This window comes from Arachis hypogaea, chromosome 11, assembly GCF_003086295.3.
Source record: "Arachis hypogaea cultivar Tifrunner chromosome 11, arahy.Tifrunner.gnm2.J5K5, whole genome shotgun sequence".
NCBI lineage: Eukaryota > Viridiplantae > Streptophyta > Magnoliopsida > Fabales > Fabaceae > Arachis > Arachis hypogaea.
The window spans coordinates 136,279,549-136,305,947 of NC_092046.1; the positions used below are offsets into that span (position 1 = coordinate 136,279,549).

The 26,399-nt window shown below is 34.0% G+C and overlaps 5 protein-coding genes and 1 long non-coding RNA gene across 6 annotated transcripts; 5 read left to right on the plus strand and 1 right to left on the minus strand.

Moving 5' to 3' along the window:
• The first annotated feature begins 4,269 nt into the window (after window positions 1-4,269).
• Window positions 4,270-5,472, plus strand: LOC140176413 (uncharacterized). Its single transcript, XR_011867898.1, has 2 exons — window positions 4,270-5,040; window positions 5,136-5,472. It is a non-coding gene; the product is annotated as an uncharacterized lncRNA (long non-coding RNA).
• Window positions 5,473-6,245: 773 nt separating this feature from the next.
• LOC140176225 (uncharacterized) lies at window positions 6,246-7,867 on the plus strand. Its single transcript, XM_072206151.1, has 3 exons — window positions 6,246-6,834; window positions 6,992-7,030; window positions 7,116-7,867. The coding sequence occupies exons 1-3, from the start codon at window positions 6,246-6,248 to the stop codon at window positions 7,865-7,867; spliced, it is 1,380 nt and encodes a 459-aa protein (XP_072062252.1).
• A 3,136-nt stretch (window positions 7,868-11,003) lies between these two features.
• LOC112722822 (TPD1 protein homolog 1-like) lies at window positions 11,004-12,780 on the plus strand. The gene is made up of 3 exons (XM_072207511.1): window positions 11,004-11,214; window positions 11,285-11,383; window positions 11,465-12,780. Exons 1-3 carry the CDS (start codon window positions 11,136-11,138, stop codon window positions 11,803-11,805), a joined length of 519 nt encoding a protein of 172 aa, XP_072063612.1. The 5' UTR covers window positions 11,004-11,135; the 3' UTR covers window positions 11,806-12,780.
• LOC112722821 (uncharacterized) lies at window positions 12,018-12,814 on the minus strand. The gene has a single exon (XM_025773994.2). It carries the CDS (start codon window positions 12,797-12,799, stop codon window positions 12,077-12,079), a length of 723 nt encoding a protein of 240 aa, XP_025629779.1. The 5' UTR covers window positions 12,800-12,814; the 3' UTR covers window positions 12,018-12,076.
• A 1,370-nt stretch (window positions 12,815-14,184) lies between these two features.
• LOC112724082 (cytochrome P450 71D8-like) lies at window positions 14,185-16,850 on the plus strand. The gene is made up of 3 exons (XM_025775360.3): window positions 14,185-14,292; window positions 15,074-15,886; window positions 15,963-16,850. Exons 1-3 carry the CDS (start codon window positions 14,185-14,187, stop codon window positions 16,572-16,574), a joined length of 1,533 nt encoding a protein of 510 aa, XP_025631145.2. The 3' UTR covers window positions 16,575-16,850.
• Window positions 16,851-23,810: 6,960 nt separating this feature from the next.
• LOC112722823 (cytochrome P450 71D8) lies at window positions 23,811-25,581 on the plus strand. Its single transcript, XM_025773997.3, has 2 exons — window positions 23,811-24,849; window positions 24,927-25,581. Exons 1-2 carry the CDS (start codon window positions 23,956-23,958, stop codon window positions 25,536-25,538), a joined length of 1,506 nt encoding a protein of 501 aa, XP_025629782.1. The 5' UTR covers window positions 23,811-23,955; the 3' UTR covers window positions 25,539-25,581.
• Window positions 25,582-26,399: the final 818 nt, after the last annotated feature.

A 26,399-nucleotide genomic window follows, 5' to 3' on the forward strand; every position in this document is an offset into this window, starting at 1 on the left:
TGTCACATTGTAATTGGTCCTTATCTTAACCATAGTTGGGGTGCCAACGTTATCGCCATCTACTGCCTTCCCACATAACCTCTCTTCCCAGTATAACCAGCGCCTCTTTTTGCCATGAATCACTCCTTACCCACATCATTAATGGTTAATTTGGTTATTACATTTTTTTATTAAAAAAACATATCTTTATTTAATTACGTGATGGAACATATATTTATATGTAAAATATAATTAAATAATAAAGTACGAATAAATTAAAAATTAAAAGAATAAAAATACTATAAAAAATACTTATAAGAAAGTTAGATTTTATCATTTTAAACTTGTGTTATTAATTTTAACAATTTATTTTTTTTAAATAATTTATGTACGATAAAAAATATATTTTTTCTGATTTTAATTATACTTTTAAGTACTCTAAATAGAATTATTATATTATATTTTACATATGAATATATGTTCTATTGTGTAATTAAATAAAGATTTGTTTTAATAAAAAAATTTAATAACCAAACTAAACATTACTTAGGTATGTATTTCATATTTATCACTTAAATATTTATACAATTTATTTTTTAAACTGTTATATTGGTCTCTTCTCTAATATAATACAAAAAATAAATTTTCATAAAAATAATTTGTTTAATTATTAATTAAATAATAAAGTACTAATAAATTAAAAATTAAAAAATAAAAATACTATAAAAAATACGGTAAAAAAGTTGAATTTTATCATTTTAAATTTCTGTTATTAATTTTAATAATATATTTATTTTTTAAATAATATATGTATGATAAAAAAATATGTTTATTTGTTTGGAGTACAAATTTTATTATTATATTTGTATGTTCATGATTTTAATTATACTTTTAAATACTTTGAATATATTTATTTTATTATATTATATTTTACATATAAATATATGTTCCAATAAAGTTATATCACTATTTTTTTTCTACTACATCTTTTTTTTTCATTATGGTATTACATCCTATATGTAAGTAATACCATTACATCCTATATGTAAGTTATACCATTACATCATATATGTTTTAAAAAGATATAGTAGAAAAAAAATAGTGATATAACTTTGTTTAGTTTAACATACATAAATTTTGATTTTGAACATATAACTTTGTTTAGGTTAATAAATACATACATTTTAATTTTGAGTATATATATATATATTCCAGCAAAATGTAATAACGTAAGAAAAATGTTTTAGAATAGAAAATAATAAGAGAGATTTTGAGAAGAAGAATTAAAGGAGAGAGATAATTTTATTGAAAAATTTTTTAAGAAGAAAAGATACGATTACTAATGTTTTGTTTGTCAATTACATTTCTATTAAAATTAGTAGTATCAAAAAATATTTCAAATTTAATATTATGAAGAAAAAATAAAAAAAATTTATATAAAGACTAGTTTGACTAATTTTTAAAATTTGAGGGATGAAAATGACTTACGTCTGGACTTTCAAAGACTATTTTGACTATTAAAAACTTTTTTACATGTCAAGTGACACGTGGCATGACACGTGTTGTTGACCTGCCACACGTGGTATTTTCTGACAGAAGGACTAATTTGATTTACATTTTATCTTTTATGAACTAATTTGATTAAAAAAATCATTCGAGGACGAAAATGAAGATTCGCGTGATTTTTGAGGGACGAATTTGAGTATTAACCCTTTTTTATAAATAAAAAATTTAAAAAAATTACTTTTAAAATTTTTTAAATGGCATTTCAACTTATTTATTTTGTGATCAGCGAGCGAACGAGGACACTTGAACCTAGAGTTGGCAATGGGTAGGGTAGGGTAGGATAACTCTACCTGCGGGTTGAAAATTTTATTAAAATTCTACCCTATTTTACCTGCGAGTTGAGAATCTCTTAACCCTAACCCTACCCGCATCCTAAAATTCTAAACCCTGCCCTACCCTATCCTACCCACAGAAATATCAAATTTTTTCAAAGTAAATATAAAATTCAATCATTTGAAATTTTATACATATTAATAACATAAAAAATAAAAAACTAATGCTCTAAATTACTAAATTAACTAACTAATTTTAGTGGTTTATTTATTGTAAATCATTACATAAGAGATGTTGTGAGTTCAACTCTCACTTCCTTCACTATATACTTAATTTTTATAAAATATGTATTATATATGTATTACTATAAAATATGTATTATATAGGGTAGGATAGAGTACACCCTTACCCTACTTGCACCTCAGCACGTGCTTTGTTAATTTTTTATATATTTTGGTGTATTTTTTTATTAGTTATTTATTCCTACTTAAATATTCCAATGTGAACTTGGGAATTCGTGTCCTTTCTAGTATTTTCCACATATCAACCAACAACATAATAATAATAACTTTTTGGTGGATTTTAGAAATTAAAAGATTGAGACCTATTATTATATTCAATGGTTAAAGATTTTAATTTTAAAATATAAAATTTTTGTCTACTTTTAAAAAATAAAAGTATAAAAACCGAAATTTTAAAAATATAAATTAAAATTTTAATAATATTTTTTAAAAAATAATGTTCGTATTTAATTTTTTAAATTTTAAATATATCATTTAATTTCTATATTTATCTTTAAAAAAAAATAAACACAATATTTTAAATTAATTTAATTTCTATCTTTTTATATCTGATCTCTTGGTCTTCATTTCCATTTCAAACCCAACCTTTGTGAATGCTTGGAATGCGTACCAATTTATGCTCTTAGCTAATAATATTACATTTCACCCTTCGATTGTTATCTATGGAGCTTCAGCTGTTGCAAGTGGTAAATAAATAAATAAAGCAAGTGATAGAGAGGTAGAAGAGCAAGAAGAAAAGACTATAGAAGAAGCACGAAGTGGTTATAAAAACCAAGAAAACTATACACTAGTTATTAAGAGCTTACTGACATATACGTAACATTGTAATAAAAGGAAAAAAGAGTTGTTCATCGCAACACATACATGGGACGAATATGAGAAATAATTAATAACTATACTGCAATCTGGGGCGTTTGAGCTTCAATCCTGATCTCCTCCTTCATTTTCCTTATGAACTCTTCAAACTTTCTGTTCAGTTCATCTGCATTCGCCAATTCTTCTTCCTTTGTTGCATCCTCAAGTTCAACTTCAACCACTTCTTCTTCGCTATTAATTCCTTTCCCTCCTCCTCCTTCTTCTTCATGTTCTTTTCCTTCCTCATTTTCTGCTAACAAAGGTTCATAATCTTGATCAGCTAATAACAATTCTGATGATGATACTTGTTCATAATAACATTCTCCTTTGACTAGCGGTGCATCATAGAGTGAGTTGCTGGCAAGAAAAGCAAGAATGACATTGCAGAGGAGGAACATGTATTTCCTTTGAAGGGTGCGAGTGAGATTGAAAAAGAGGAACGTTGAGAAGTAAGCATTCAAAGACTGTGGTAGTATGGAGTACCCTGAAGAATACCAAACAAACAAAGCAAACAAAGAGACCAACACAGCATACTGCACACTTCTTCTCAATAACCTCTTCAATTTCTTCTCACTCTCATAATAATGCTGCCTTCTTTCATCCATCTATCTATTAAGCACTTTATATCTTTCCTTATTGCTTTCTATTATTATTTATGTGAAATGAACACACTCACCTCGCGCTCTCTCTCTATACAATCTTTAACATAGTTTCCTGGGCTCATATCTAATTTATTATATTATATGAAGAAAAGATATGTATGAACAAGGGGAACTCTCAAATCAAACAATTAATGATACGGGTAACATACAATAACATTAGAAGCAAACCACATTAATAAAAGTGGGTCATATACATGTTTTATTATAATAATATTATGTACTGTTTGGATAAGGAATCCCATATGCATAAAGCTAAGAATGGGCGAAGATGCGTTACCAATATACATCAATTCATCATTTGTAAAGAAAAAGAAGCTATGTGAAGTTTCTAGCACTCCCCACACACATTACGTACATGCACCTTCTCTTCTCCAATTAACGCGCTTGACCATTCAAACTTGAAAATAAGAAAACACTCGATCTTATTCACGTCCTAAAACTTTGACTTCCTCATGTGTAAGCTCGAATAATAACAATTTATATATGTTTCTTTTTAAATAAAATTTTTTGGTAGCTTCTAATTTAGTTTATTCAAAACGATCACTCTCATCTATACACGAAACCTGTTGAAAAAACATTTGAAATATTTTAGTACTTTTGGGTCTTAAGAGTAAATTCACTAACCGAACATTACTTACACTCTATCTGATCCTGACTTTTTTTCGAGGAACAAAGTGTACTTTGATCGTCTTAAAATCTCAACCAGGTCTCATTCATCTACAAAATTGTACAAATTAATTTCTGTTCTCGATTGATAAACGGTGATTTATCTGAGGTATCCAGTAAAACTTGATGTGTCATGTTATTGGGACTAAAAATTCTCTCACAAAATAATAATAATAATAATAATAAAAAACTTCTCTTCTTCTTCCCCTTCTTCTTCCCTTCTTCTCCTTGGCTCTTGAACCTTCCTCTTCTCATCTTCCTTTTTCTAATTCGTTCTTTTTCTAGTTGGGGCCGCTTTCTTGCATATGATGAGGTAGAAGGTCCTTTAGAATTTGATAGCAATAGTAGTAAAACAAGAGGGTTTGCGTTCTTCATGTACAAGACTGAAGAAGGTGCTAGAACTTTTTTGGATATGCTAGTGGCGGTTGGCATGATAACGGATATGGAATGCAGCCTTCGGTGCGGTCTTATGGATACCCTGTTCTAGCTGCTGGTGGTGGCGTTGGTGGGTATGGGACTACGGTTGGTGGTGGCGGTTATGGGAATTGGCGGTCCAATTTCCAGTGAGTATGGTGGGAGGTTGCCTCCTACGTCCGGTGGAGTACCCTCTAGTGGGTTTATGGATGGTTCCCATTATGGTGGTTTACCCTCGTTTGCAATTTGTCACAGCAGTCGCAGCCTATTCCGATGCCAAGACCCGCCTCTCCTGGAGGCGTGCTGCCCTATTACTGAGTGAGGTAAATTGTGGTGTTTGATTTTAATTTATAGTTGTAGGTGGTATGTATTTGCTTCTGCTGATCTTTTTAGGTTGGTTGGTTCTTTGTGCATATAGTTGTGGTGAAAGCTGGAATTGTGTCACTGTTAAGCGAGAGAAGGAGAAGTAAGGGAAGGAGAGATGATGGTGATGGAGATGGAAATGAAAATGATGGTGACTACTAAAGAGAAAAGAAGAAAAGAAGAAGAAGAAGAAGAGGGGAGTTTCTGAAATTTTTTTGGAAAAATATAGATAGACAGCAGAAATATTAAATAAGGTGAATAATGTATATATTAGATGTTTAATTTATTAGGTATATAATATTTAGATAGATAATTTAAGGGTATAATATATTTTTATTCTATTAGATTAATTTTAAAATTCATTATTTATAAATTATTGTCTACTTAATAAAGTCTATTTTTTTTTAATAACAAAATTTTTAATCTCCTTAATAAATTGATATTGATATTTATGACATGACGCATTAAATTTTATTGGACACATTAGATAGATAATTGTTTATCAACCAAAAATAGAGGTTAATTTGTATAATTTTATACATAAATAAAGGTTTAATTGAAGTTTTAAAATGATTAAAATACACTTTATTCTTTAAAAAAAAGTCAGATATGGAATAAAATATTTACCCTAATTACTAAGAAGCAGAAAAGAAAAAGGAAAAAAAAAGGCTGCATTGCATGGCTAATTTTTTTAGATATGGTATTGGGGTAAGTGTTATGCTGAAATATGATGATTATGGGTGATTTACACTGTTATGACGGCGCTGCGTTTTTGGAATTTAGGGGGAAGAAATCGGTGGCACCGATTTGAAGTAGGAGAAATCGGTGGCACCGATTTGTGTTAGTGAGGGTTGAAATCGGTGGAACCGATTTGTGGAAGGGGGAGGCTGTTTGGTATGAAATCGGTGCCACCGATTTGTGGTTGGTCCAATTTTAATTTAATCGGGGTTCACCAATCGGACCCACCGATTTGGGTGTGCAGCGGTCGGTTCCTCCGATTTCAAACCTTAGTCAATACAAAAAGCGGATGGTGGCCTCACAGAAGCCCCATTTCTTCCTCTTCCGCTAATGTTCATCCTCTTCTCCTCCCTTCTCTTATGTTCTCTGATTCTTCTCTTTCATTTTTGTAAAAAAAATTTCTGTGAGGTTGGAAATAGATAGTGTTATGGATGATAGAGTTGTATTGAAGATTTATTACTACGGACAGATCTTATTACAAACATATGAGGGAGTTCAATTTGTGTGTGAAAATCCATTGGATGTTGTTATTCCGTTCACATTGTCATTTGAGGAGTTAAAAGGTGTGATTTGTGAGAAGATAGGCACGCAAAGATGTAGGAGAATTTCGTGTATTTTGTACAGGTATCCTTTACCTGTGTTTGGCGGGTTTGTTCAATTTCAGACCAAGTATGTGATGGACGAAGCGAGTATGCAGGAAATGTTTTCAATGTACATGGAAAATCGCCACCGAATATCGTGCATCGAGTTATATATTGAGTTTGAGCAATCTGAAGCGGACCGTAACATTGAGTTGGAAGATTATAATAGTGAAAGCGAAGATGAATTTGAAAGTAACTATGAGATCGTCGGTCCAGGTGAGGACGAAGAAGCAGCTGTTGGCGCCATGAACGCAGATGTGGCGGAAGTTGCAAATGCACTAGCAAACCCGCATCCGTTTCAAGAGCCATCTTTCATGCGGTCGTTGGATTTGGGGGCTGTGCACGCACCGGAGTTTCCGCAATATATGAATACAGGTGCGTAAACCTAGCTAGCTACGTGAATCTCTGAAGTAGCAGATCGATAAGTCAGATGAGTAATGTATGTGACCAGGCATTTGTGAGCATAGCGTTTGATTTTTTTATTAATTAATAATAATTTGTTGTGAATGATATGTAATTGTTGTTTACGTAGATGGAATAGCGAAAAATAAGACTATAACGATCTTACCTGGTAAAGTATGTTTATTAATTGAGTTGTAATGAAGGACTTCTTACTGAGTACATAATGAAGCATTTATTACTTTTGATGTGTGTAGCCCCTCCTGTTGTGGCGGATGGTGAGTTCACAGTGGGGATGGAATTCAGCTCAAGGGAGGCAGTAATCAAGGCAATGAAAGATTATACCATCCGGAGAGGTGTGGACTATCGGGTATATGAGTCGGAACCGACGACATTCTATGCCAAATGTATAGAATATGGGAATGGTTGTGACTGGTTGATCAGGATAACCAAAATGCAGAAGAAGTACTGTTGGGAGATAAGGAGGTACAATGGAAGTCATACTTGTACCAGGTCTACTATTTCTCAAGACCATTCGAAGCTGGATTCCAAGACAGTTGCAGAAGCAATAAAGCCGTTGGTAGAGGTTGACCCGTCTATAAAGGTGAAATCAGTAATTGCTGATATCCAGTCAAAGTTTAACTACACCATCAGTTATCGCAAGGCTTGGTTAGCAAAGCAGCAGGCGGTCGAATCAATTTTTGGAAGTTGGGAAGCATCGTATGAAGCTTTGCCGATATGGTTTGAGGCCATGTGCCACAAAGAGCCATCAGCAGTGGTTCACTTTGAAACAATGCCAGCTTACCAGGGGGATGATTTGGTTCCTGATATACGTGTTCTACATAAAGTCTTCTGGAGTTATTACCCCTGTATAAGGGCCTTCAGACACTGCAAGCCAGTGGTGCAGGTGGATGGGACTCATTTGTATGAAAAATACAAGGGTTGTTTATTGGTTGCAGTGTCACAAGATGGTAATAACAACATCGTGCCTATTCACGATCATAAATAAATAAAATAACTAATAAAATTTTCATTATTAATCGTAATAACTAATTAAATTCGACTACAATAGCAACAACAATATATCAATATCTCCCTATTCCAATTTATTATGTACAGATTTTCCTTTTTTTTTTCATGTACTATTTTTTTTCAAACATTTCTTTTTTTTTTAAAATAATATACATGATCCAGATCCAGAGCTTCATCTTCATCACCCTAAACAAACATTCATCTCATCTCCATACATACATACATACAAGGTTTATTCCTATTTTTATTTCTATTTCTAACCACCTAATAATAAAATACATACATATATGTTTAATTTCTAAATTCTACTTAGTGTCACTACAATATATACTGTTAATAAAATCAAAAATTATCACTATCATTATCATTAAATAAAATTATTAAAAAAAAAACTTACATGATTTGGATCTCCAAGATAGTTAACAATATGAAGCTCCGGTTGATTTACTTCCTTAGTTTTCCTTTTCTTTGGCATTTTTATTTTACCCTTTCCTGAGCTTCAGTGGTCCAACTATGGTGAAGGAGTGGGGTTGAGAGTAAGAAGAAAGGGAAAGTTGAGAGTGAAAGAGAGAGTGTTGTACCGTGTGAAAGAGAGAGGGGTATAGGGGAAACGGTCACGGGCCACACCAGGGGAGCCAGCTGCATGTGCGACGTGTGGCAAGGGGTCACCAATCGGTGCCACCGATTTCAGACGTCCCTCTCCCAGAAATCGGTCCCACTGATTTCCTTCCCCCCAATCGGTGCCACCGATTTCTTTCACGGCGCCGTCACATCTCCGTCAAACACCCCAAACCCCCATAACTTTGAAAAACACCTACACCTCCCCCATATCAAAATTAAAAAACTCGAATTGTATAAATGTCTTGTGGAAAAATTCATCATGATGTCTGGCTATTAATGAATTTATTAATTATTTATTAAAAAATATTATTTATACACTAAAATCAGTCATTAAAATTAACTACTAATATATTTATATATAAATATATGTATAATTTAATTTATTTTTAATATATATTTATATTTTAATATATATTTTATAATGATAGCTGATTTTAATTACTGATTTTAGTATACACGAAGTACAACTCTTATTTATACGATGTTGGTGTACGTGGTAAGGTACTAAAGTTTGAGTTATTACTTAGTAGTTAGTAGTAGGGGTGCACATGGTCCGGTTCGGTCCCGAATACTTTAGGGGCTAATTGGTGTGATTTTATCGGGTTTAGGGTCGGATAAGGGTCTTAAAAATAGACCCGGTCATTATTTTGGGTCGGGTCCGGGCCATAACTCGGGTCACCCGAACTCGGCCTAGTGACCCGGTCATCATACACAATTAATATTTTGTGTTGTTAGTGATGAATCATGACTATTCTTATGTGGAATTTAAATATTGTAAACCTTAATATTTTATGTTATTAGTCATTATAAGATTATAAGTTAATGTTTTATATTCAGAATGCATAAGATTTTAGACTAATGCATAATATTGTGTTATTTGTATCGATTTAAATATTCGGTGTTATTAGACAATATTAGTATTGGTTGTGGTTATGCTTTAATTTTGAAGAGGGGTTAGTTCTTGTTATATTTTTCTAAGTGAATTTTATCATGTCAAATAATGGTTGGAGTCTTAGAAATTTGAATATTTTTACATGCTAGCTTTCAAGAAGGTATCAACGTAATATAACGTGTTAACGGCTCGATTTTCATCCGATATAACTGTGGTTCGAAAATGTATTAGTTTTATTGTGTATATTTTAAGTCGGATCTGAGTCACATCAAACCCAATTTTACCCGATCCATGTGCACGCCTACTTAGTAGTTTTTCTATGAATACGGTTTGACACTTTGACATATCATATTAGATCGCAGTTTTTCTATGAATACGGTTTGACACTTTGACATATCATATTAGATGGCAGGAGTCTAGGTCTATCATCATATATCAATAATCACAAATACTATTTGTATGACAAAATTAGTCACCAACTATATATTTATATATAAATAATTGATTTAATGATTATTTTTAATATACATATAATATAGTTAATAAATAATAATAATAATGTTAAAAGACTAATAAATTTTGTTATTTTTAAACATTAATTAATCAGCATTAATATTTAAAAGTTATTTAAATAAAAATGTCAAAAATATTTTTTTATAAAGATATTTTGTGTCATACTTTAAAATAAAATAATACTTTTATAACATTAAAATTTAATTCTATAATTCATCATCTAAGAGTATAAAAAAAAATCACATAAAGATAATTATAAAATTTTAATTGGAGTACCACCCTTAGTATTTTTATACACAAATTAAAAAAAAGTCTAAAAATGTAACAAAGTGTTAAATGTTTAATACTATCCAAATGTTAGCTAGCGAGACTTTCACTATTCATACTGTATAATAGCTTTATCAAGAGTTCTCTTGTATTTAATTTGGATTGCTCTTCACAAGGTTAACTAAAGGAGAGTTGTGCAGTGTGTTTGAAAAGCAGAGTCACATAGCATATATAGGGACGCTCGTGTGGTGGGGATCGGAATAAATGAGCAATGAAGAATAGGGTGAGACAAGTCAATAAATCACTAGTATCATACCACCACGCCGCTTGTCAAAAGCAACTAGGCATGCCTCTACTTTCTCCCCTGCTCTGAGTTCTTGTTTCATCCACACGGTGCATGCAATTACTAATTACACTCTGCATTCACTTCATTTTCATATACCTATGTGCATCCCTATTACAAGCTATACTATACTGCCGCTTCTTTACTACATTGCTGAATGCTGAGAGCCAAAGAATTCAGAATATTTAATTCCAGGTTCATGCTCTTCTCAAAGTGAAACTAGAACTATATTTAATGAATGGCCAATTCTTGCATGGAAATAATCTTGAAAAGTAAAAGCATATAGGTTCCATGTTTCTCCTTTTTGTTCATTTTAAGCGGTAATTGAGTTTCATGTCGTTCCCTTTTTATTATATCATAATTAAGCCCGGGCAAGCACACGTTCAGCACGCAATGAAACAGAGGAATTAGAGGTTCCGAGTTCTGAGCATGAACTGAACTTATAAATGAGGGTCTGCGCTATTAGTAGTAGCTTCCAAGATTAAAAAAAAAAAAAACCTGCCCTGGAACCTAGCAAAAGATTATTTATATTATATCTCATTCTATATAAGCTTGCAGCATATTCATTTTTTCTACTACTCAAATAACTAAGTTTGTTGTTTATTCAGGATGGGGTTTGTGGTCAAATGTTCTAAAGCTCGAAGCATTTGCATGGTGTCCATGGCCTTTGCCCTAACAGTGCTCCTAGGTAACACCTTTACTTTGTGCATTCCAATTCTGTTACATAATAATAACGCAACAATATATGCATGGTGCAGTGAGGTATGAGGTGTTAGAGGATGAGATGTTATTTTCAAAGAGAAACACAACAATGATCAAAACTAGGAAGCATTTGAAGAGGCCTACCTCTGGCTCTGGTATATATATACATATACACTTTGGATGAGATATTTGAACCATATTGTGTTGCAAGTTGTTAACCATGAAATGAATTGAAGGTGTAGATGTGGAGGACATGAACCGCATAGGGAAGGCATGCTCGAAGGAGGACATAGCCATATATACGGGGGAAGCGGCTCCTCTACCAAGCGGGATACCTTCCTATGCAGTTCAAATAATGAACAAATGCAGCAATGATTGCAGCATAGCCAACATTAGGCTTCACTGCGGCTGGTTCAGCTCCGCTAGGTTGATCAACCCAAGACTGTTCCGCCGCCTCCGATATGATGATTGCCTTGTCAATGATGGCCGGCCCCTTCCCCCTGCCACAGCCATCTCCTTTCAGTATGCCAACACTTTCCGCTACCCTCTCACCGTTGCATCCCTCGTTTGCTTATAGACTCTACTCGCTAACTCTCATGTTTTCGATCAGTTCATGAAATCTATGTAGATGGTTCCATAAAAGACATCTTCAAGTGAATTGTCAAGCCGTTTTTGCCACCTTTGTTGTATTGTATTATATTATATTCATGGGAAAATGAACATTTTTTTTTTCTTTCTTATTTCCTACTAAATAAAATAGCTCTATTATTTTATTAATAATAAAGAGAGTGAGAATCGAAAGGAAAAGTATTAATATTGGAGTTTGGAATACAATATACATAAAATTATTAGTAGGCATAGTTGTAAGTAAAGTCGGAAACACCAACCATGGCAGTAAGAACTTGAGAAACAATGAAAATGGAGGCAGCAAAGATGGCGATGACGAGGATGGCAGAGATGGGGTTCTTGAGGAGCTCCAGGATGGGCTGCACGATGGTGTATATGGCACCCGTGCTCACAGTCAGCGCGTACAGCGCGTATCTCCTCACATTGTCCCAGAACTCCTCCACAAGTGGGCCTTCTGGGCCCAAAGCCCACGCCCTCTGACCATCCAGCCCACTCATAACCACCAATATTCCCACAGAAACGGCAGCTCCCATGATCACAAGCTTGCAAGTGGAATAACGGCCATTTGGAATTGGAACCACGTCCACGCTTGTGCGGTCAAGGGTAATTGGATTTCGCTGTCTCAGACTCACTGCTAGTCTTGAAGCTCTGTGCTGTTTGAGTTTCAAATCTGTACCAGAGGACGATGTAACTATGTTTGGCTTGATGCCTTTCACAAATAATAAATGATGACGCTCTGAGAAACAAGGATTGGAAGGCCTTGCAATGTCAAGTTCTGATCTCAGGCTCAGATTCTTCAACATCTTCTTGAGTAACTTATGATAGCTCACACCAAAATTAGTGCAAAACCAATACTCGTTCCTCCTCTTCTCTTGTATACAAAGCACATCTGCTGAGACTTTAGATATCCGTATCTTATCTTCCCAATTCCCATAGCTTGGCATCCATCATCCATGTGTAGCGCTATGTTATCCGCCTATTTTTTTTTTTTTTAGCACACCCCATGCTGGGCTTAATTGCTCACTTTTGCCATTCATATCTTGAAATGTTGGGCCTTATTTTTTAAGGGCTCCCAACATTTAAGATTTTGGAGTTTGAAAATTCTTCTGGGCTCGCCTTAACAATAATTAGGTTATATGACCAAAAACAAATAAAGAATTAGGTTAGGATCCTAGTTGAAATTAAAAATAACTTTTGGAGAAAAAATTGAAAAATTTTAAACCACCAAAAAATTCAAAAAGGTTTAGATGGTGGCAAGATATAAAAAAAAGGAAAGTCTAGGGCCCAGCAATTTTTTAAAAAGTTGGTCAATATTTAACTATCAAAAGAAAATTGAATGATCTTATACCATTGGATTTAATCTCACACTATTAAAAATACTATGGATGGGCAATTGATGGTTACAAAATACAAAAGTTACTGACCCTCTATTACTCCTCAAAAAAAAATTTAGCCAACTACAACATAAACTCAAGTCCATTTTTTGTGTTTCTATTTTTAAAATTCAAAGAGTTACAAAAATAAGAGTAAAATTCGATTTCTAAGAAAGTTAGATGCAAAAAATAGATCTCTAAATTTCCTTTTTTTTTTTAACCAAAAATAGGAGACTCGAACCCGCAACCTCTTAATTAAGTATGGGGAGACTATGCCATTTGAGCTATTACTCATTGGCCTCTAAATTTTTTTTATCATTTCTATTTATACAATACTTTTGGTAATTCAAAAAAATCTCACAAAAAAATCTACGTGAATAAAATCATCAAATTTTAAAATAATATTTTATTTTTATGACAATCCCATTTTTGTCCTTTTGAAAAAAAAGTATGCGTTGTTATGCTGTCTTGAACTCACAAATCTTGAATTGACATATAAAAAAACAAATAAAAAAATATTAGAACCATCAAAATTTATTATTTTTTATTATTATTTAACTATTAATTTAATTTTTTTAGTTTAATTTCTTTAATCTAACAATATACATTATCTCATATTTTTAAATATTGATGATAAAGTGACAAACTGATAATAAAAAATAATAAATTTTAATACCTCTAACATTTCCCAAAATCAAATGGCCATTAAAATTTTGCATCACCATATGCGATCAAGTAAGCACTTCCTATAATTATTTAGAACTGTTGCTCTAAAGTTAAACATTAGTTATACAATTATTTCGTTTACCACGTCAGAATTTTATATGCAATTGGCAATATCTTTTCTTAACTAATCTGTTTTTTTTTTGTCATTTTATTGGAACTGAGTATGCGGAAGGCAGAAGACAGAGAAGTGTTCTCATTAAGTCTCAACAACAAAATCTCTCATTCTTTCCATGGAGTACCAATATTCTTCCTCCTTGGTGATCATCACCTCATTCCTGCTGCTGCTTATTGCTGTGGTGGCACAGATTTATAGAAAGAAAATGAATGCAAAGAATAAGGTGCCACCAGGGCCATGGAAGTTGTCTTTAATAGGGAACCTTCATCAACTAGCACTAGCAGGAAAGAGGGTTAAGATATTAGCATAAATGAGAAAGATATGCACTTTGGAGCTTCTAAGCTATAAGGGAATGCAGGGAAGCATGCAACATGTATGACTTTAACTGGGAGCTCCCTAATGGAATCAACAAACACTTCTCAAATAAACTATGTTTGCTACATCAAACATAAAAAAATCAAGGACTATCTTTACAAAACAGGCTTTATCTGAGTATTTTGTTTACATATTAGGAACTTGACTTTAGGACGGATTAAAAAAATGATTTTATTGATGTCATCAAACCATTAGTTAATCTAATGTCCAAAATCTTGTACGTTTCAGTTTCAGCCGGCTAGGTTTTGTCAGCATTATATTCGCACAAGGTCGACAAAGTCGAAAACAGAAGCCAGACATATTTCTTTTTGTGTTTAACGTTAGACAACGCTTAAACAAGCAAGGAAAGAAAGAAACAAATAACATAAGCATTTGTTTTGCATGTTTGAGTTGGTAAAGGAATCTATCATTGACTCAGACAACCAATTACTCATCTTAAAGTTTTATTGACTCAGACAAATAAAATACAGCAAGAAATAAACATGAATAGGATGTAAAAATACATTAAGCGAAAGCATCCTTCAAAGAGAGAATTAGATCTGCCAATGGAAGTTGATTCATCCTTGGTGTTCATCATAACAAGTTTCCTCATCTCGGCACTATTGCTATGGCTTGCAAAGAAGGGCAAGAGTGTCCATAAAGTGCCACCTGGGCCATGGAAACTACCTCTCATAGGGAACCTGCATCAACTTGCAGGCTCACTTCCACACCATGCTCTCAGAAAACTAGCAAACAAACACGGTCCACTCATGCACCTTCAACTGGGTCAGAATTCTGTAGTGATTGTTTCATCCCCCAACATGGCCAGAGAAATCATGAAGACGCATGATCTTGCTTTTGCAGACAGGCCTGAGTTCCTTCCTTCCAAGATCATGGCATACGGATCAATAGACATTGCGTTCGCTCCCTATGGCCAATACTGGAGACAGATGAGGAAGATATGTACACTTGAGGTTCTAAGTTCAAAGAAGGTTCAGTCTTTCTCCTTTATCCGAGAAGAGGAGGTAGCTAACACAGTAGAAACAATTCGCACAGCTGCTGGTGCAACCATCAATCTCAGTAAAATGATTAACAATCTGATAAGCACTGTGGTTTCTAGAGCTGTGTTTGGCAACATATCAGAAGACCATGAACAGTTTGTGTCCTTTGTGAAGGAATCAATAGCGTTATCCGATGGATTTGACCTTGCAGATTTGTTTCCTTCCTTGAAGCCTCTGCATTTCATCACTGGTTTTGAAGCCAAACTGAAGAAGATGCATGTAAAGGTCGACAAGATCTTGGACAAGATCATAAAGGAGAATGAAGCAAGGAAATTGGAAGGTACAAACCAACAAGAACAAGAAGAAAAGAATGAGAATCTCGTTGAGGTTCTTTTAAGAGTCTTACATAGTGGCACCCTTGACACCCAAATTACGCTCAACAATGTCAAAGCAGTCATTTGGGTTAGTATGTCTACATTTCTAGCTCCATTTACATACAATTTCTTATGATAACTAATCCCTTGAAACTATGATGTAGGACATATTTGCTGCTGGAACAGACACTTCAGGAGTAGTTATAGAGTGGGTTATGTCGGAATTGATGAGAAATCCCAGAGCTATGAAGAAGGTACAGGCTGAGATTCGACAAGCTTTGAAAGAAAAGCAAACAATCCGGGAGGCAGATCTAACAGAGCTTCGCTACTTGAAGGCTGTGATCAGCGAAACAATGAGGTTACACCCTCCTCTTCCTCTGTTGCTTCCAAGACAATCCAGAGAAGAGCGCTTCATCCATGGATACCATCTACCTATCAATACTAAAGTCATGGTAAATGCCTATGTGCTCGGAAGAGATCCCGATTACTGGTGTGATGCAGAAACCTTCCTACCAGAAAGGTTTCAGGACACTCCAATGGATTTCAAAGGGACAAACTTTGAGTACATCCCTTTTGGAGCAGGAAGGAGAGCTTGTCCCGGACTTACCTTTGGTTTAGCCAACGTGGAGTTTGCTCTAGCTATGCTACTCTACCACTTCAACTGGGAACTCCCTAAAGGAATTAAGCCAGAGGATTTGGATATGAATGAAGCACAAGGAGCTGTGGTTGGAAGGAAAAACAACCTTTACTTGATTCCCCAACCTTACCATTCTTAGCTTCACGAATCATGATAGTGCCTAATAAATAATATCATGTGTATTCTTACATTTGCTATGTATTGCCAAAGTTAATTTATCAATTTAGACGTAAGCTTTTAAAAGATAATAGCAATTGTAATAAAAGCTAATGCTGGCATTGACTATTGAGAACAAGGAACAATTACACTGGCAGAAATCAGATTGGCATCATAATTCAAGCATTACTACATATTCAAAGTGAACATTGTAATGAATTTGAAAACTATTAGAATAGCCAAGAAAGAGTGGGGGAGAATGGGGTAGGCAGGTTGTTAAATTTTTTAAGAAACTGTTAGGTACCAGATAAATGACACAGCAAAATATAGAGATGAAAAATTAAAAATTTGTATAAAATATGGAAACAATTGAATAACTTTCTTTGAGAATTACAACTTCTCTCTATCACAAGAAGACTACAAAACACTCTCTCTTGACAAAAGGAGAACACACTTCTCTCTATATATATATAGGAGAAAACTACTCAAAGAAATATTATATTATTCTATCTGGATGACTTGATTGAAATGAATTAAAGAAAAACTCAATTTATAGGTGAGTCTCTTCAATATGAACCATCCGTCAATTAGAGGTATATAATTCTTCTCTTTTTCAACCACTAAAATTCTAAGGTTATAAACTAAGATTGTTTATTACCTCTTATTTTATTTAGTTATTATTTATTTATATATTTTCTAAAATTAGCTTTACTAATTTTCACAATCTCCCACTTAAAGCTAATTTTGATAAATTTTCAAAATTCATGTTGCTCATGTATTCCATAGGCCGTATAAGGATCTACACCATTCAAACTTTTCTGTGTTGATTGGTTTTGTCATGGCATCTGTTAGGTTATCTTTAGTGTGAATCTTCTGCATATCAACACTTCCTTCTTCTACTACTTCCCGAACAAAGTGATATTGTACTCCAATGTGTTTTGTTCTTGAATGAAAGGCAGGATTCCTTGCAATGTGCAAGGCAATCTGACTATCACAATACATAGAAATCTTCTGTTGTTTGTGCCTGAGTTCTTCTATCAACCTTTGGATCAAAATAGCTTCCTTGCATGCTTGTGTAGCTGCCATATATTCAGCTTCTGTAGTAGATAAAGCTACAACAGTCTGTAATTTAGATAGCCAGCTCACAGCTCCTCCTGCAAGTGTAAACACATAGCCTGTAGTAGATTTTCGTTTATCAAGATCACCTGCAAAGTCTGAGTCGACATATCCATTGACAATGAATTCTGATCCTCCAAAACATAATGCAACATTTGAGGTTTCTTTGATGTATCTCAAGATCCTCTTAACAACATTCCAATGCTCTTTACCCGGATCTGCCATAAATCGACTTACCACCGCAACTGCTTGAGCAATATCTGGCCTTGTACAGATCATGGCATACATAAGGCTTCCCACCGCTGATGCATACCGTACTCGAGACATTTTCATCCTCTCTGCTTCACTACTAGGGCACATACTTGAGGATAATTTAAAATTAATAGGAAGTGGGGTTGAAATTGGCTTGCATTCTTGCATGTTGAAGCGTTGCAAGATCTTCTTCAAATAATTCTTTTGCGATAGCCAAATCTTCCTATCCTTTTTGTCTCGGTGAATTTGCATCCCTAAAATCTTGTTTGCTAGTCCCAAGTCTTTCATATCAAACTCCCTAGCCAACTGTGCCTTCAATTCTTGGATTTGATCTTTGTTGGGACCTACCACCAACATGTCATCCACATACAACAGCAGAATGATGAAATCATTATCACCAGACCTCTTGTAATAAGTACAATGATCTGAACTAAGTCTGTTGTATCCAAGGCTAATAATGAAAGAATCAAATCTCTTATACCAACACCTTGGCGCCTGCTTTAGACTGTACAGAGATTTAGTTAACCTGCAAACCAAGTTTTCTTTTCCTTTTTCTTCAAAACCTTCTGGTTGGAGCATATATATCTCTTCTTCAAGTTTTCCATGAAGAAAAGCAGTCTTTACATCTAATTGCTCTAGATGTAAATCAAATGCAGCACACATAGCCAAAACTACTCTAATAGTAGTTAGTCTCACCACTGGAGAAAATATTTCATTGAAGTCAATACCTTCTTTCTGAGCATATCCCTTGACAACCAATCTTGCACGATATCGTTCCACCTGATCATTACTATCTCGTTTGATCTTGTAAACCCATTTGTTACCAATGGCTTTCCGACCTGCTGGAAGTTCAACAAGTTTCCAGGTATGGTTTCTATGTAATGCCTCAATTTCTTCTTGCATTTCTGTCATCCACATAGAAGCGTCTGGAATGCGCATAGCCTCCATAAAAGTTGTTGGCTCTCAATCTTCTGTCAAAAGACAATATGCATCATGGTTTGTTAAAACATAATTTGAGTGCCATGATGGGGTTCTTCTTTGTCGAGTGGATCGACGAACTTCTATGTCATTGGCATCTGCTTCTTGTTCTTCGTGCTGTGGTTCTACTTCAGAAAGATCATCTTCTCTGCATTTTTCATCTATTTGAACAGTGGTTATCTCTTTAACAGTACTGTCATTTTCTTGTTCCTTTTTCAATTCATCTTCTGCAAATATTACATCTCTACTGACAACTACCTTGCGGGCAGTGGGATCCCACAGGCGATACCCCTTAACTCCGTCAGTATAACCCAAGAATATACATTTTTTAGACTTTGGATCTAGCTTTGTTCTTTCCTGGGAATTGTACATCACGTACACAAGACAACCAAATATATATAAAGAAGAATAATTAGGTGGCTTACCTTGCCACATCTCCATTGGTGTCTTTAACCCAATTGCAGTTGATGGTGACCTATTTATCACATAACAGGCGGTTTTAACAGCTTCTGCCCAAAAAGACTTGGCTAAACCTGCAGTTTGCAACATAGCTCGTGCTCTTTCTAGGAGAGTCATATTCATTCGCTCTGCTACACCATTTTGCTGAGGCGTATATGCAACTGTGAATTGTCGTTGAATACCTGCTTGCTTGCAAAATGTTAGAAAATCACTATCAACATATTCTCCTCCATTATCTGTCCTTAAACACTTGATCTTCTTTCCAGATTCAAGTTCTAACTTTGCTTTGAACTCTTTGAACATCGCAAACACGTCTGACTTTTTCTTGATCGGGTACACCCATAGCCTCCTAGAGTAATCATCAATAAATGATACAAGATATTTTGCTCCTCCTAGGGACATCTCCGGCGATTCCCACACATCAGAATGAATCAACTCCAATATGTGCTTGCTCCGAGCAGTTGATCTACCAAACGTCAATCTATGTTGTTTGCTTGTAACGCAGTGCTTACAAAATGGTAAGTTTACCGATTTGAGCCCGGGAATGAGATTACGTTCTACAAGAATCTTCAAGCCTCGTTCTGACATGTGGCCTAGTTTGCAATGCCATATTATCGTCATTTCTTCTTGGCTTGTTGAAGCAACTGATGCCTCTGCCTCTTGCAAAGTATCTCCCATAAGCATGTATAGATTTGCTGCAATCTTTTCTGCTTTTATTACCACAAGAGCTCCTTTAACAACTTTTAAGATCCCACCTTCAATATGGGTCTTACAACCAAGTTCATCCAATTGCCCAATCGACAACAAATTCTTCTTCAAGCCTTTCACGTGTCTTACCCCTTGAAGTGAATGAATAGAACCATCAAACATTTTTATTTTGACAGTACCCATTCCAACAATTTCTAAGGCATGATCGTTTCCCATAAACACAAATCCTTCCAAGACAGGTTCATATGTACAAAACTAATCACGATGAGGAGTCATGTGCCATGTTGCTCCTAAATCAACAATCCAAACATCAGTGAGCTGTTTACTGCCTTTAGAACCAATTGTTGCTTCGCCATACAGGATTTCTCCATCATCAGAGGTACTTGCAACACATCCTTGAGAACTTGATCCTTCTGGAACCTTCTCTATACTCTTCTTATTCCAACAATCTTTCTTGAAGTGCCCTTTCTTACCACAATTGTAGCATTTGACCTGCTTCTTACTTTGTGACTTTGGTCTACTTTGACTCCCACTGAAACCACGCTCCATTGATCTCCCTCTTGTCATCAACAAAGCCTCTGCTTGTTTTGAGCTTTCTAATCTATCTTCCTTATTCTTGCGTCTAGATTCTTCTTCAAGAACTGCAGCAGCCATGTCATCAAAAGAAAGATAATTAGTCAAAACATTATTAGTTAAGTTAATGATAAGCTGATCATATGAATCTGGTAGACTTTGAAGTAAGAGCTCTGCACGTTCGTTTTCCGCTATGGTATATTCCAACGATGAGAGTTGGGAAAATAGTGTATTTAGATTGTTGATGTGATCCGTTGCCGATGTGGATTCATTCATTCGAAGAGTATAAAGTCTTCTCTTCAAGAATATCTTGTTGTGAAGTGACTTGACTTCATATAATTTGGTGAGAGCATCCTAAATTTCCTTTGCTGTCTTTTTCTCTGCTACACTAGATAAAATTGAATCAGCTAGTGCCAAGTGTAAGTTTGCAACAGCATTGTTGTCCATCTCCTTCCATTTTTCATCTGTAATTCCAGTGGGTCTACCTTCAATTGCTGTCACGCAATTGTCTTTTCTCATAATGGCTTTTATCTTCAATTTCCATATAGAAAAATTACTCCTACTGAATTTCAGAATTTCATACTTTGCTGCTATTTTTTTTAGACAGTAACTCGCAGCGAAAAAAAAATATATTAATCAGCAACCTTTGGCTCTGATACCACTGTTAGGTACCAGACAAATGACACAACAAAATATAGAGATGAAAAATTAGAAATTTGTATAAAATATGGAAACAATTGAATAACTTTCTTTGAGAATTACAACTTCTCTCTATCACAAGGAGACTACAAAACACTCTCTCTTGACAAAAGGAGAACACACTTCTCTCTCTATATATATAGGAGAAAACTATTCAAAGAAATATTATGTTATTCTATCTGGATGACTTGATTGAAATGAATTAAAGAAAAACTCAATTTATAGGTGAGTCTCTTCAATATGAACCATCCATCAATTAGAGGTATATAATTCTTCTCTTTTTCAACTACTAAAATTCTAAGGTTATAAACTAAGATTGTTTATTACCTCTCATTTTATTTAGTTATTATTTATTTATATATTTTCTAAAATTAGCTTTACTAATTTTCACAGAAACCATGGTAGTTCATAAGCCTACCAACCTGCATTCTTGTTTTTGTTACCGCCATACAAACGGAGAGGCTAAAAGCCGAAATACAAGAGAGGATCACCATGCTGAGGCTAACCGCTAACCACAACAACAGAAGCTATCCCTTCTCCCACTTGGTTGCAGAATTTCTCATACATGTTGCAAACCTTTATCCACTGAAATTCAGATTGCCCTGCCTTTGCAAACACCGCTGATTGCAGCGATGCTTCTACTTCCGCCCCAGTCACATATGCCATTACCTGTATATGTAGACCAAGTTCAACATACCTTTCTGATAAATGTTATATTTGAGAGTTCATTCAACTCAAGATGAATATAAAGCTTTCCTTGGATAAAATACTTCATAAATCCTAACCCATTGTCTTACTAATGCTTGTCTGAACCCAGCAAGACAAAGGAAATTAAATGCTCTCATTGATCAAACAACACACATTTTTTTTTTCGGATGGAAGTGGACCGGACTACTCAACGGAGACGCAAAACTTGACTCGTTTTAGATTTGGCTCAACTCGATTCATTTTATTAAACAAGTCAGACTTGAACCTGATGTAAAGTTTAGCCTGTTAATTAAAAATTAAAAAGATCATGTTATAAGTTTTTTAAAAAAAAAACTACAAAAATTTGTTGGATTGGCTTGGCTCGTTGAATACACTACACGGTAATTTAATGCTACTAATTAAATTTACTCTTTTAACCCCATTAATTCACATTGTTTACACATTGTTCAAAAATCTTGTTAGTTACCTATACTTTTTCATATTTTAAAAAGGGGAGTGTTAGGTAAACAATGACTTTCTTGAACAACATGAACAACCACCAATCAAATAAAAACACACTACACCTCTAAATTACTCACTTAAATCTTAATATTAAAATAATCATTCGTACACCTAGTAAAATGAACATCTGATTTACATTGTTTAGTATTTTCATTGTTTACCTATACTTTTCCTTTTAAAAAATATAAATTATTTTTAATTTGGACTTTTAACTATTTATTTATATTAAATATAAAACAAAACAAAAAAAATTAATGGCAAAAATTAATTAAGATTGTAATTTTTTTAAAGAAAAAATTTATATATTATAAGTACGGTTATGATATGTGATTAATGATTAATACATAACAAATTATGAATTATAAATTTTAGAATACATTTAATATTAATTTAAAATTTTTAAATTTATTGTTAGGAGTTATAATTCACGAAACAGACTTTTCAAATAAACTGGTGGACTGATTGAACTTTAAATAAACTGACCTAAAACTTGAAAAAAATACCTAAAAAAAATAATGTCTAAACGGAATCAATTTATTTACAACATAAACGAGACTCGTCCTAACTAAAATTCAACTAATTTCGGTCTATTTCTAATTTTCTACTCCTTCTCCCCTCCCCTCCCCTCCCCTCACCTACTTCTCCATCTTTTTCAGCACTATATCTCTCCTATTTTCAAAAATTTGTAAATTTAAATTTTAAATTTAAATCAAATATAATTTAAAAAAATTAAAATTCAATAAAAATTTGAATTAGACGTTAATATTCGAATTAAGTTATATTATAAAATAAAATTTAAACAATACAATCTAAATTAAATTAAAAAATCAAAATAATAAGATTTAAATAGTAATAAATGATTTTTATTTTTAAAATCATCCTGCAAAATATAACTTTATTTCGTTCGCAATATAAACGATATAATTATAAATGTATTTCATCTATATCGTCAACAAAATATATTTTAAAAAAATTATAATTTTTTCGTGTGCAAACTATAAATTTTTTTTTCTCGTATTTACGTTTATAAATTATAATTATCCCGTTTTTATTACTAACAAAATAAGTAACAAAAAGAGAAAGTAGCAATTTTTTCAGAACATCTCTATATTTCCTAAATGTTATATTTATTTAAATAAAAAACCCACCATTAAATACAGTCAACAAAAAAGCAAAATATTAAATATGGTCAACTCAACAAGCTACCTGCCTCGTGCATGTCGAAGTCAATCTCCAAACCCCAAAGGCACCTTAGGCAGCACACAAAACAAGGCAAATAAAATGCACTATAAACAAAGATGAATCGGTTGCATGCACAAGTACATTCATAAGTGAAAGCATCCTTCAAACACAGAATTAGATCTGCCAATATGGAAGTTAGTTCATCCATGGCGTTTATCATAATAAGCTTCCTTCTCTCTTTGCTATTGCTATGGCACGCAAAGAAGGGTAAGAGTGTCCATAAAGTACCACCTGGGCCATGGAAACTACCTCTCATAGGGAACCTTCATCAACTTGCAGGCTCATCACTTCCACACCATGCCCTCAGAAAACTAGCAAACAAACACGGTCCATTCATGCACCTTCAACTGGGTCAGATTTCAGCTGTGATTGTCTCATCCCCCAACATGGCCAGAGAAATCATGAAGACTCATGATCTTGCTTTTGCAGACAGGCCTGAGTTCCTTCCTTCAAAGATCTTAGTCTATGGATCAGCTGATATTACATTCTCTCCCTATGGTGAATACTGGAGACAGATGAGGAAGATATGCACACTTGAGCTTCTAAGTTCTAAGAAGGTTCAGTCTTTCTCCTTTATCCGAGAAGAGGAGGTAGCTAACATGGTAGAAACAATTCGCAAATCCACTGATGCAACTATCAATCTCAGTAAAATGATTAACAATCACATGAGCACTGTGGTTTCTAGAGCTATGTTTGGCAATATATCTGAAGACCATGAACAGTTTGTGTCCTTTGTGAAAGAGGCAATAGCAGTAGCCGATGGATTTGACATTGCAGATTTGTTTCCATCCTTGAAACCTCTGCATTTCATCACTGGTTTTGAAGCCAAACTGAAGAAGATGCATGTCAAAATCGACAAGATCTTAGAGAAAATCATAAAGGAGAATGAATCAAGGAAGTTGGAAGATAGACACCAAGAGCAAGAAGAAAAGAACGAGAATCTTGTTGAAGTTCTTTTAAGAGTCCTTCATAATGGCACCCTTAGCACCCTTACAAAGAACAATGTCAAAGCAGTCATTTGGGTTAGTATGTCTACATTTCTAGCTCCATTTACATACAATTTCTTACGATAACTGAAGCCTTTGAAACTTTGATGTAGGACATATTTGCTGGTGGAACAGACACTTCAGGAGTAGTCATAGAGTGGGTTATGTCGGAATTGATGAGAAGCCCAAGAGCTATGAAGAGGGCACAGGCTGAGATTCGACAAGCCTTGAAAGAAAAGCAAACAATCCGGGAGGAAGATGTAACAAAGCTTCCCTACTTGAAGGCTGTGATCAGCGAAACAATGAGGTTACACCCACCTGTTCCTCTGTTGCTTCCAAGACAATCCAGAGAAGAGTGCACCATTCATGGATACCATATACCGATCAAGACTAAAGTGATGGTAAATGCGTACGCGCTCGGAAGAGATCCGGATTATTGGTACGATGCAGAAACCTTCCTGCCAGAAAGATTTCAGGAAACTCCTATGGATTTCAAAGGGACAAACTTTGAGTACATCCCTTTTGGAGCTGGAAGGAGAATTTGTCCAGGACTTAACTTTGGTTTAGCTAATGTGGAGTTTGCTCTAGCTATGCTACTCTACCACTTCAACTGGGAGCTTCCTAATGGAATTAAGCCAGAGGATTTGGATATGAATGAGGCACAAGGAGCTGTGGTTGGAAGGAAAAATCACCTTTACTTGATTCCCACACCTTACCATTATTAGATTCATCATAGTGCCAAATAAATAATATCATGAGTGTTCTTCATTTGCTATGCTATGTATTGCCGGTATAAAATAAATCTAACATCATCAATTTAGCGTTTGATTATAGAGAATAAGGAACAATTACATTGGAAGAAATATCAGATTGGCATCATAACTCAAGCATTGCTACATACTTAAAATGAGCATTGTAATGAATTTGAAAAAAAAAAGTGGGGAAAAGAGTAGGGTAGTTCCTAAGCCTACCAACCTGCATTCTTGTTTTTGTTACCGCCATACAAACGGAAGAGGCTAAAAGTCGAAATACAACAGAGGATCATCATGCTAAGGCTAACCACAACAGCACAAGCTAAGTGTGTTGAAATAAAATATTAAAATGTTAAACAATCTACAATATTAGGTACGCGAGTTGAACATTTTATATATGTTGAAAAATGAAAAAAAAAAAGGCACAGATAATGCACAATAAAAATTATTATACAATATTTGAACATGTAATTTTTTTGGAGAAAATTATTGTTACATTTGAAAAATACATATTAATATATTTGGAACGAACTTGGACCTTGCTTGAAGAGAAACAATTAATAATTAAACTACTGACAAATAAATTATCTCCTAGAAAAAATAGAAAGTACCAGTAATTTTCAACTAGTTTGGGTTGTAAGTTTATCTATGGAATTATTTTTTATTATCATTTCTATTATTCATGGTGAGTTCTATGATGTAGAAGGAAGATTCCTTCTATACCTATATATTTGTGTTATCAAAAAGATTGTGAAACAAGTGTATAGAGAGAGTATGATTAAAGACAAACTCTGTACATGATAACTGACATGCTTCATGTTAACATCAATTTTA